The sequence below is a fragment of the Echeneis naucrates genome, chromosome 5 (genome assembly GCF_900963305.1).
Source record: "Echeneis naucrates chromosome 5, fEcheNa1.1, whole genome shotgun sequence".
Lineage (NCBI taxonomy): Eukaryota > Metazoa > Chordata > Actinopteri > Carangiformes > Echeneidae > Echeneis > Echeneis naucrates.
Genome location: NC_042515.1, coordinates 14770486 through 14783053, shown reverse-complemented (window position 1 = coordinate 14783053; position 12568 = coordinate 14770486). Strand labels below are relative to the sequence as shown.

Sequence of the window (12568 nt, the reverse complement as noted above, 5' to 3'; positions counted from 1 at the left end):
CCTGGGCGAAGCAACAGATTTACATATGTTTCTTGTTTATGCCAGAGCCATAACTGCATTAAACACAGCAAAAACTTGGAATATTTTTCAAATATTCACTGTGTAATGTGCATAGGAATTGTGCAATACCTACAGAATGTGAACATCTGGTATGTTTTTATTTTTCTATAAGCTTGCAATAATTTTACTTCTATTCTTTATCATTGTTTTCTTGCACTTTTTAAGATTGTATATAAATTTTGGTGCACTTGTACAATGACACTAAAGACCTTTTCTATCCTATTCTGCTGTTCAGTTGTATCAGTTGGCTAATTTTGCTTTCATCTGCATGTGGTGCTGATATATATTTTTAAGTCCTTTCTTGACTTTTTTTTTCCTTGATTAGCTTTAAATTCTGATGCTTTAGTTCGATTTCACTTTTTGTAAAATTTCTTTGTTGTCGTTTTTTTCAATGTTGTCCATTTCACTGCAGTTGTGTAACATGTTTTTTCTCATTTGTTATTCTGCCTCTATACATTAATTTTGCATTGTGTTACATGAACAAATGAATAAACTGAAACAAACCATGAAAGCGTTTCGATGGTAAAACAGTTCAGATAAGTTAAATATATGCCATCATAGGAGAGGTTACTTGCAGAAAAAACGGACTGCTAGTACAAATGCAATCTTCTTACAATCGACTTATGGTGTTTTAGTATCTATTGACTACATTTTTTTTATTTAACTACTGCAAATAAACACTAAATAGGCGGATTTACAGCAAAAATATTACCACTGATAAAACGGCTGTCTGAGATCTAGTATAGGTAAGGCATCAGTAGGGCGATAACATGAGATCCTCTCTCTGCAGATGAAAGAAAAGGTTTTTTGTGTGTTGATTGTCCCCTAAAGGTGGATTTAGTCAAGCTCAGCTCAGCTCTTCCTACATGATGTGCTGCTGAATATTTTGGCTCCGCCTCTTCCAACAGTTGCGAGAATCAACAGGAAGCGACAACCCAAAAAGAGTGAGGGCTGGAAGAAGAAGAAGAAGAAGAAGAAGAAGAAGCAGAAGAAGAAGAAGAAGCAGGAGGAGGAGGAGGAGGACAAAAGAAAAACACTGGAGGCCTGAAAACATTCCGTTTGATTGCTTCTGCTCATCTGATCCAGCGCCGGTCTGCAAACCTGGACCGGGACCTGGACCTGCCACAGCTGACCCGCTCCTGGAGATCTTAGTCCATACGTGGCAGAGAAATGAGCATGTCCTTCTCATAGAGCCGGTACCTGCACACAGAGGAACCAGGTTAGTCTCTACGTGGACCTTATTGTGGTCCTGTGTGTCGTTTATGTAACGTGCGGCGCTGTGAGGTGATCCGCTCCTGTCCGTCCCTCAGCCGCTTTCTTACCGCCACGTCAGTCAGCGTGTGGAGCACAAAGTGTGGCCTGTTGTTTTCTGCACTTTTCTGCCACTTTAATTAACAAAGGAGCAGCTATGGAGGGCCACCACGTGTCGGCATATAAAGGGCTTTTCCGTCTGTCTTCCTCCTCCTCCTCCTCCTCTCTCCGCCTCCGCCCACCGGCCACCCCCAGGACAAATGAATGACAAGCGTGTGTTGATCGATAGTGACAGGCCGAGCAGGTGATCAATAGCTGCTGATGGACACGGCCAGGTTGATGACCTCTGTGTCAGTGAAACTTTCAGGTGTTGGGCTTCAGTTTGCTCATTTCTCCCTCTCTCTCTCTCTCTCTCGTTTTCTGTTTCTGCTGCCGAAAAGGAAACGCAGAGATGTTTTCAGGGTGACAAGTCACACACAGGCTGACCACTTCCTGCAGGACCGGAGGATGTTGGCACAAAGGCCGCAGAAAGCCAGATCTTTCATTATGTGAGACAGTAACAGGCTATTTCTGCTGTGCAGTGGGATCGTTTCATTTCTACTCACGTTGTCTTGTTTTGCTCAGTTATGAAATCAGGGACGCTTCAGGAGTCAGGGGACGACTACACTGGTGCAAAGTTACCAGGAGTCCATTCACTCCAGTATTGTGCCAGTTTTGAGGTGCTTGTATCTGACAGATTGTACTTTCTATCCCACTATCTATTTCACAGGATTAGTCACTAAACCCGCTTGGAAGATTTTAAATCAAAGTCAAAGATTGCACCAGCTGATTCCAACAGTATCTTTTTTTTTTTTGTCTTTGGCCATCTCAGAAAAATCAGCGTTGTCAGATGTCTGTTAGTTCTTCAAAATTAGTTTAGTTTCAATAAACGTATAAATGATCTGATATTTCACCAAAAACCAAAGATTAGAAGAAAAAGTCAAACAACTAAAATCAGGCTTGTGAATCGGAACTTATTTTTTTCTGAATCCTAATATGGTGTCTTAAAGTTTTTGAAATGAGCTACAACCGTAATGTGCTATTTACAAACTAATGTTTCAGTGTTAGTCATTAACACGTATTAGAATATATAAGTCTGAGGGACTGAATCAATGCTTTTACTTTTTGACCTTATGCGGGAATTGTAATGGAGTAGTCTGTGTATAAAATGGCACAGGCTGCAGTGAATAATCTGAATCCTGTACTTCTTTAGTATGGATATATATACAAAGGCAACTATTTTATTTGAAATGGAAGTGTATCTCAAACTATAAAATATGAATACTGGTATCTGCCTTTGAAAATCCAAAACTTGTTGCTTGAGCTCAGAGTAAATTCCAGCAGTTTGCGATTTTGACAGCAAGGCCTGGAAATTCTTTTTCAATGCCTCCTCCTCCTCTTCTCTCTCGCTCAAGTATTTTTTTGAATTTGTCAGACTTTGTGGCCTTTTGTGGCTATGCCGACTCCCTCAGCAGTTGCTACACAACCTGCAGAGGAATGTTGCACTTTCACAATGAGCTGTGGACAGTAAACACCTAAAATCAGCTGCAATTTACATTTATGAGATACTCAACATTCAGAAAATATGTGTAAAGACTAAAAGAGCCGGTTTCTATAGTAGAAAACTGTAGTGCAAAGATTTGCGCAACTATTATCAATTTAGAATTGCTTCTGAATAAAAATCTGAACAAAAACATTTTTATTTAATTTTAAAAATATCTGCTGTTCCTTCATTTAAAACTCAAATGTCAAAACATTTTTTGTGCAACAACATTGCAGAAGTAAAATTGTAGCTCACCAGTTGGATCTGGAAGAAGCACAATCAGTGAAGTGACTGATTATATATTATATTATATATATTTATCATATAATTCGCTAAACTTTTTTTGTTTTGTTTTTACCCAGAAAGACATAAATTACTCTGAAGCTTCATGGCGGAGCAAATGAGTACAAAGTCTCTTCAGTTTTATAGTGATAATGTTTAGAGAAGCAGCCTGAAATCCTCCTTTTTAAAATGAGGATTGAGGTGTTCAAGAGAAGGGAATGAATTTCTTGTTGGAAGTGTTTGGGTCAGTGGATTGTGTTCCTGCTCTTTTGTTCTTATTCTTCTTTCACTCTCCTTTACGGAAACTGTTTAACTCCAAGTGCACTTTCTGCCTGATCAGATCAACAGTGAACATGCTTTTTGTTTTTTGCTTTGCACAGTCAAACGTGGTTTTCTATGGCTACTTTAGTATTTCAAAGATATTATGACATTTTGCCACTGAAATCAAGTGACGTTTTCTGTCTTAATCAGCTGATTGTTTCACAAACTGGTCAATTAATAGATGATTTTTTGCATTTCAAATTATCATGAGAATTGGATTTAAGTCTCATAAACGTAAAATTTTTTTGACTGAAACTCATGGATGGTATTCTGCCTCAGGGCTCTTTGGGTCATTGAAATAAATGTCAGACACCTGTGATAATTAGTTGGCCAAGTGAGCCCAGTTAAAGCAAAACTACTTAAGGTAGTTCCACATTGTTAAGCAGGCTGCAGGTTTCAAGCAACAACGGAACAGTGGTGTTACAGAAAACAGAAGTGAACAGATCCTCGTACTGTTAAGGTATTAGTGGCTGATTCAGAGCACAGATAGATTTGTGCAGATACAGGCATAATGAGGAAGATTTCTGCCATCCAAATTTATTGGATTAAAACAGAGGAGGAGTCATGTTTTGGGCCAGAATCATGGGGAGAGAGCTGATGGACACCTTTAGGGACCCTGAATGTGTGAAAACGACCTCAGCAAAGTATATAGAGTTCTGACTGACCACTTTCTTCCATGGTACAAAAAAAAAAAAGGCACGAAAAGAATTGTGCCTTCCTTAGCAATATCATCGTCGTGTACGACAATGCACCATTTCTGTGTCATTGGCACAGAATGTGTGGGTATAAAAGGAGAGAAAGTCATGGTGTGGCCCCCATCCTCTCCTGACCTCAATCCTATTGAGAACCTTTGGCGCATCCTAAAGCAAAAGAACTATGAAAGTGGTAAAGAGTTCTCACCGAAACAGCGGCTCTGCAAGGCTATTCTGACATCCTGCAGAGGAATTCAAACAGAAACTCCAAAAAACTCACAATTTCAATGGATGCAAGAATTGCAAAGGTGATATCAAAGGAGGGGTCCTATGTTAACATGGTTGGATGTTTTCGATTGAAATTGTTTCGTATAATTTTTTTTTCTGTATATATGACCTCCTAATGCTGCAAATTCAAATGACAATTTTCAGTTCTTTACAAGCTATATTAGAAACTGTGTTGTGCAAAATGATTTGGAACAGCACTTTTTGAGTAGGGTTTTTTTTTTTTTTTTTTTTGAGAAAAAATGCTATAATTGAGATGAATATTATTTGAATTATACTGTGAGAGTTGACTTAAATTATACTGACTGCCATTTGCATTGACTATAAGACACAGAGAAAAATATCCTTTGCATAATAATTTGATATGCAGTGTATAAAATGTCAAAAGAAAATATGCCAACAGAAATTTCAAAATATTGTTTGTGTTACCTCCAGTCAACTGTTTAAATGTAATTTCTTATTCAGATTACTCTCATACAAAATTTTCAAAATGATTTTTTTTTTTTTAAATACAAATCAGGTTTTTCTGTTGATTTTCTGTTAGAAATTGTTTCACATTTGCTCACATGGATTTTTAGAAGTGAAATATAATTCACATCCCTTTTTAGTGGAAGATATTTACATGAACCTGATTTTAAGATAAAGGGCAGCTGGGAGGTGAAGGGATGGGGGGGACAGGCTAAACTGGCTGTGCGCATACAAGGAAAGTGTACCAAAACTTTTTTGACAGATAAGACAATCCAGGGACTTAAACAAGGTAAAGAAGTAAAGAGCCAGCATGGAAGGATTGAGTTTCTCAGTAGCGCGTTGAAAAATTGAGGAGCAATATCCCAAAAGGTGTTTGGTCTGAGTTTTTGAAGATGCTTCCTGTGTTAGAGCTGTGACCACAACTCCCTTTGTCAAGTGTATTCCCTGTAAAATGAAGTGCCGTTCAGGGAGCGCTTTGACCTCTTTGGAGACATTTGGTAAGGCTGAAAAGGGTTTTAAAGCACCTGAAGTGCTCTTGTGAGGCAGAGAGCAACACCACAAGCCACAAAATGTCCTGCGTTCAGCGGCAACATTTCATGTTGACCATGAATAAAAAGTATATATTTTGTGCTACTTGCAGTAATGAGTTCACAGAGAATCATCACCAAACTCTATGAGCGTTTTTGTGTCTTTCAGCTTGTTTTTGTTGTTGGTGGTGTTTTCTCGACCCTAATCACTGTCCGTGTTCTCACTGGCCTCATTGGTGACTTCTTCAGCCAAATAGCCTATAGGCTGAAGTCCAGCACCAAACTGCATTTTCTGACCAGCACCGTGTTTGTAACAAGCTGAAGTTGGATTATGAAATTTGCATTGTAGTTAACAAAAAAAAGATAACGTTAGAAGTTGGTGTTTTTTTTTTTTTATGTTTGTTTTTTTTAACATATTTCATTTACTGACTTTCACTGACATTTACTGGCATTCCCATCCAGACATTTTATGTGGACTCTTTTTTTTTTTTTTTTTTTTCATATTTTCAGAGAATGTATATCAGAAAATGTACTGATGAACTATTTCCCATTCTGTGATGCTGTTTTTCATATTACCAACAGCAAACAGCTGCAACAGTTTTTCTCACTGAATGCTGCACATTCAGCACAGACCCAGAGTGGCCTAGTCAGCTCCTTGGCATATCAAGCAGGTTGTTCAGCCGCACAGCATCCCTCTCTTTGATGCTGCCTTTCCTGTAAACAACAGCGCTGTGGCCACTACACACTGCCTGATATTTCTTTCACAGGTTGCAGTTGAGCAGGAAAAAAAAACTGTTGGCCTCCTTTGTTCAGGTTAGAGACGGGGGTTTACTGCTCGCTGCATTGAAAGCTGCTGTGATTGATTGCTAAATGAAGCTCTCCTCTTCGCTCTTTCACTCTCCTCCTCCTTGCACAAATGTGTCCAGTAGCCAGGGAGTCGCTGAAGAACTCCAGGAGTGAACACATTGCACTAACAAGCTGAGGCTAATTAGCTGCAAAAGCTTGAATAAATTTAAATTTATAAAATTGAAGGTTGTGCTGCCAGAGGTGAAATAAGTCACATATTTCATAGACTTCAGAGAACTCAAAACTGATATGTTTTATATTCATTCAAATTTGATATTTCATTCTTCTAGCACAAGAACTCAGGTAGAAGGTCAAAATTTTGGGTGGGAAAGAAGAATTTTGTACAGCTTTTTATGATCCCCAGAGGATGAAAAAGTTATAGCTCTGATCACTTGATTTCTCCTCCAATAACTAAAAGGTTAATACATTTGCTATCTTTCTAAGATCTGTGAGTCTTTGTGTCATTGTATTATAGTTGGATAGTTATTTATGAAGTATTAATAGGCTTAACTGCTGTCAGTGACTTTAAAATACATATAAATTCTATGTCATGATTCATTTATCTGTAAAAAACGCACGTGTGTGTGTGTCTGTCTGTCTGTCTGTCTCAGTTTGCTTGAACTTGGCCATGGCAAACACCACCAGTGTCCAGTATGAGCCAGTGGCAGAGATCGGAGGAGGTGCTTATGGGACTGTTTATAAGGCCAGAGACATAGAGAGCGGGCAGTTTGTTGCTCTGAAGAGCGTGCGTGTCCAGACGGACCAAAACGGCCTGCCGATCTCCACAGTCAGAGAGGTGGCTTTGTTGAGACGGCTGGAGCAGTTCGACCACCCAAATGTGGTCAGGTAAGTGTTCTCCCAGCATCTTTTTCTGTGTTTTCTATACTCTGCTGTGGAAAGCGCTCATTGAAGCCGCTGTTACTCTACATACCAGGCTCATGGATGTTTGTGCCACCCAGAGGTCAGACCAGGAGACTAAGGTCACTCTGGTTTTTGAGCACGTGGACCAAGACCTTAAGACATACCTGGAGAGAGCTCCAGCTCCAGGCCTATCTCCTGATTGCATTAAAGTGAGAAAACTCTCAAGTAAACTGCAATTGCAAAGTTATCTACTAGATAGAAATAATGTTGAAAGCATGCAGTGTGTTGTTATTGTGACAAATTCACCCAAAACCAAATCAGATTTATTTATTTTTTTAATTTATTTATTTTTTTTTGTCCCCTTTTGCAGGACTTGATGAGGCAGTTGCTGTGTGGTCTTGCGTTCCTTCATTCTAATCGCGTGATGCACAGAGACCTGAAACCAGAAAATATTCTTGTAACCAGCCAGGGCCAGGTGAAACTGGCCGACTTCGGTCTGGCTCGGATCTACAGCTGCCACATGGCTCTCACTCCTGTGGTGAGGACCCACCCGGATCATACAGTCTCAGTATTTTTTCATGTCATGTCTTCAGCATTTTCCAAAGCGTTGATATTTAAAAAAAAAAAAAAAAACTCAGCTTCTTTCTGTAGTTAAATAAAATATTTTGTCCTTTGAAAGTTTGCAAATTAAGGATAAGCTTTGGAAAATGTGAAGTTAAATAATGGCAATTTTGAAGTTATTCCCTGACTCTTTTATTTACACATATGTACAGAAAGAAGCTATTCGTTTTGACGGCGTCTGTATTTTTGTCTCTAGGTAGTGACATTGTGGTATCGCCCTCCTGAGGTTCTGCTACAATCTAGTTACGCCACACCTGTGGACATCTGGAGCACCGGCTGCATCTTTGCTGAGATGTTCAGACGCAAGTAAGTCAGCAGAATAGAAATCTGAAGATGGGCACACTGACAGTGTTCATGTTTAGGCTTTGTCAAGCCTGAAGCTAAGTTAAAGATGACATCAGCTGAGTTTTATACAGTTTGGTGAAAAGGCAGAAATAAATCCATGAGTTAAAAGGAAGTAGAGATTTTACTGAACTCAAAAACTCAGTTTTAATTTCTAATATAACTCCAGCCCACAGTTTAATCCAACTAAGTTTGAAATTGTTTTCCACACACAACGCAATTATTGACAAATACATTTGATTTACTTTGATTTAATTCACAAAATCCTTTTTTTACATTATGCAAAATTATAGGTTAGGAGGGTGGGGCATACAGACATGTCTCCTCTTTTTGTTTGGTTTATCTTAGTGAAACTCCTGGGCTACCACTAGGCAAAGACTTTTATTACATATTCAGAAAACCCCTCATTTTACTTTAATTCATGCTTTAGTGCAGTTGAGTGAAAACCCCATTAATGTGTATTCGATATAAACATTGGCATGTTGTGTTAGAATAAAAAATAAAAATAAACCTCTGCCCTGATATTGACGGTAGTTGATTTGCTGGTGATGTGAGTGTCCAGATTTTATCTTTAAGCGAATCACATTATAAGGTTATCTGTGTCTCCGGGGAAGTCTGCTCCAAGCCTCCTGCTGTCGGAAGGTGATTTGGTGAGCTGGCCAGGCACAATGTTATAGCAAAATAAAATGTTTATTTCAGTTCCTTCTTCAAGAAAGTATTGTCAGACCTTCTTATCAGATCCCCAACACTTCCCAAACTCAAAAATAAGTTCAGGCCGTACGTTTCCCTCACATGCTAATAGAAACCTTGCTTCCTTCTTCAGTAGTGTCAGCACAAACAATCTCTGCAACTAAAAGTCGTGATTAGGGAATTTGGAGACAATAGTTAATTATAAGTAATGACTGGGTTTTCCCCGGGACCCTGGAGAGGGAGTGGGGGCCAGAGAGAGAGCTTTCAGATCAGCTTGGTGATAAACACAGTTGCGCCACCTACTGGTAGAAATGCCATCATGCGTGACCATGTCTGTCAGCTTCAGTAAAGATTGTTGCTTTGTTTGTGTAGACCGTTGTTCTGTGGAGAATCAGAAGTGGATCAACTTGGGAAAATTTTTGAGTGAGTATCACACCCTCCATCACATTTAGCTGAGAGGCACATTGGTAGGTGACTCATGTTAAACCTGTTTCACTGAATATGCCGTTTCAGAGTTATTGGCTTGCCACCAGAGGACGAGTGGCCGACTGACATTACACTCTCCAGGAAAAACTTCCCCCCTCTCATGCCTCGCCCAATTGCTGACGTTGTTTCAGAGATCAATGAGCAGGGGGGAAAACTATTGCTGGTAAGATTTGATTTTGATTTTAAAAAAGCTAAAAGAATTGGAGTGACAGCTCATCCTGCTGGTATCTGATTCCCTTTCTGGTGTTATCAGAGTTACAGCCGGGCAGTAAGAGATTAGTAACCTCACATTGTAGAGGGTTTTTATTTATTTATTTTTTTTTTATCTCTTGCTTCTAGTCTGGTGTTGCTCAACACAAACCAGAAGGAATCTGGTGCATGATTTGGTTTTGTTAAACGATCAACTGTATAGCCAGAGGACAGTCCAGCCTTTTCAGCAGACTTATTTAAAGAAAAATATTATTTCTGCCTGTCCATATAATGTATGACTTCTCAGTTTTTTAAGTGCCAAATAATAGAAACACAATATCATACAAGACTATTTTAATTGTCAACAAACTTGGAAATGAAGCTAAAATGAAGCTAAGATGCCACATCAGCTAACTTCTTTTGACTTCACATTGCATTTTTAGAACATTTTCTCCACTTGTTGAAGGAAAAGTTTGATATTTGCCTGGAGTTTCTGATCGTTGCCTGGCAACTGGTATCTGCGAGTGAGTGAGAATGAGTGTGGCTCACGACATCGCCCAGACTCTGAATTTCCTGTTTTTACTTTAAATAAATATCAAACAAGCAAGACTCAACGTGTTGATTAATAAGATTTAGAGGTGCTCAGTTTGGCTTGTGGGTTTTATTTTCAGTTCTTATGCCAAGCTAAAATAACCGGCTTCTTGCTCCAGCCTCATATTTACCATAAAGCCTTTTCATCCAGATCAAAATGTCAGTGTATTTGTTTCAAAACCAAAAAGCTTATAGTTAAACAGATCTAACATCCTATTTTTGTTTCCTTTGCAGAACATGCTCACCTTTGACCCCTTGAAACGAATATCCGCCCTGAATGCATTAGAACATCCGTATTTCCACGATGATGAGACATTGACTCAGACAAAAAGCTGAAGTGATGCATTGAAACAAGCACTCAGAGCTAACAGTATCTAAGTTCCCGTCCTGGCCTAACCTTAAAGGATTTCCATTTCATTCAGTGCATTGCCTTTCAAGATATTTGGGTTATGCTGCGGGAATATGATCTTGTTACTCCTGCATCCAAAAAGGATTAAAGCCTGACAAATGGGATGAAAAAAATGAAGAGGAGTGAGCTTATGGATCACTGACAAGCTTTCCAACATGTAAATGTCACGTCTTCAAGGACAGTACCAGTATTTTTGATGTTTGATTCCTGCGTCAGTCTCATCTGTCACCTCTTCTCAATTATTGCCCTTGTTACCTTTTGTACAGTGTTTTAAGCTGTTGTTTTATCTTGTCACAGACTGAAAGAAGCGACACTTCAGACGGTTAAATCTGCCAAGCTTTAGGGATTTTATTCTAGTTCTGACAGGAAAAAAAAAACAACTTTATGAATATTAGTAAACATAGTTATATTTAAATCATCAAGAGGAGCAAAAATAGCAGCACAAAAAATGCACAAGAAAGACGTGAAAAGAATACTGGTATTGCTCATTTCAACAATCAATACTTGTTGGACGACTGAAGAGTTGGAACTCATTTTAAGTTTTAACTTTTATTTTTTCTTTGCTAAAACCATCATAAATCAACCAGCACTGCAACTACAGATAAATAAAATGTTTTAATCACATTATGACTTCATATGTGTATTATCATTATTATTTTTACATGAAATATTTTGTGAAAAATGCAATTGCTTCTAACAAAAAAATCAAAAAGCTTAAGGCTATGCTGAACAGTTTTTGTCTTCTAAAATTGCCTAAATAAATGCTTAATGAATGGGGTTATCAAAATCAGACAGAGATGTTTTTCTTGTGGTTTTTCAAAATGTGGTTTACACAAAAGGGTAACGATTTAGTATCACACTTCTTAGTCAAGTGAAGAAGTTTGGATGAGACGTGTTTTTAAAAAATGTAGGAAAATCTGACATCCTGAATTTTAATCTTAAATTTGCTGATAGTAAAACAGTACATTTGTACATTTTCCCTATCTGCTAAATTGTACAATCTGTTAAAATTTATTTTTGTTAAAAACGCAGTTTTGGGGCCCAAGTTGAAAACACTGAAACCTATTAAACTCTTTCACACTTTCACAATTATGCTGCTGTTTTCACAAACAGGGTGATTTCTCCACACACAGTGTGAGATTAGAAACTGGCATTATACAAATTTAATACAAATTTTACCAAATTTTTAACAACTCCTTAATAGCAACATTCAAAGGTTACTTCAGTTAGCCTTCAGAAAGCATGTGGCCTTCACCCCATTCATCTGTACATTAATAGACTTAAAGCAAAAAAAAAAAAAAAAACCCCAAATAGTTTCTTTCTTGCTACACATATTGAGCTTTGGCCGTACTCAGTATCAGGAAACTACACACAAGAATGTAGAAGAAAATAAGATTTGATTTTTGAATAATTTTCTTGATGCTGTCAGGTTTAACAAGCACAGAGAGAACACAATTGGCTCCCTGATGAGTTGTGCAGGACACAACAATGTGTTTTTATGATGCGTTTAGTGCATTGCTATTTGATTTCCGTGGCAGTTTTTCATTCCCTGTCTTCAGTGTGATATCCTTCATCTGATTATCCGAACCCTTTCCTCCTCATGTCATTTGCATTGACGTTACTTCATCTGGTGTCTCTCCTTGGACACTTTTTTCCTATTAAAACTTCTTTTTCCCGTTTTAGTGATGCACAGATATCCAGATTGTCCCTCCTGTGCAGGCTCCTCTCTGACTGTGAGAGAGAGAGAGAGAGAGAGAGAGAGAGAGAGAGAGCAGATGCATTGGCAGAAGCTGAGGTTTTTTGTTTTTTTTTTTTTGTCTCCCCCATTCTGTCCCTTTTGTTGCTGATGAACGTGGTCGAAGCACCTCCATCTCCATCACCTGGCCGCGGTCCTCCCCTCACCCCCGGCCGGCTGAGTCGCGGTTGTGCGGCAGGATGACGGCGGACTAGCGGGGGGCGGGGGGCTGTGAGGCAGGCAGGCAGGAAGGAGAGGAGGAGGGGGGGGTGAGCTGGTGGGCTTCCTCCGCCTCAGACACATTTTATTGACTTGCTAATTGGATGAGGC

The 12568-nt window shown here is 38.9% G+C and overlaps 1 protein-coding gene across 1 annotated transcript; it reads left to right on the top strand.

The window, feature by feature from the left end:
• Nucleotides 1-1004: 1004 nt before the first annotated feature.
• cdk4 (cyclin dependent kinase 4) lies at nt 1005-11293 on the top strand. Its single transcript, XM_029501497.1, has 8 exons — nt 1005-1279; nt 6926-7160; nt 7249-7384; nt 7546-7713; nt 7993-8102; nt 9201-9251; nt 9342-9477; nt 10329-11293. Exons 2-8 carry the CDS (start codon nt 6943-6945, stop codon nt 10428-10430), a joined length of 921 nt encoding a protein of 306 aa, XP_029357357.1. The 5' UTR covers nt 1005-1279; nt 6926-6942; the 3' UTR covers nt 10431-11293.
• The last annotated feature ends 1275 nt before the right edge of the window (nt 11294-12568 follow it).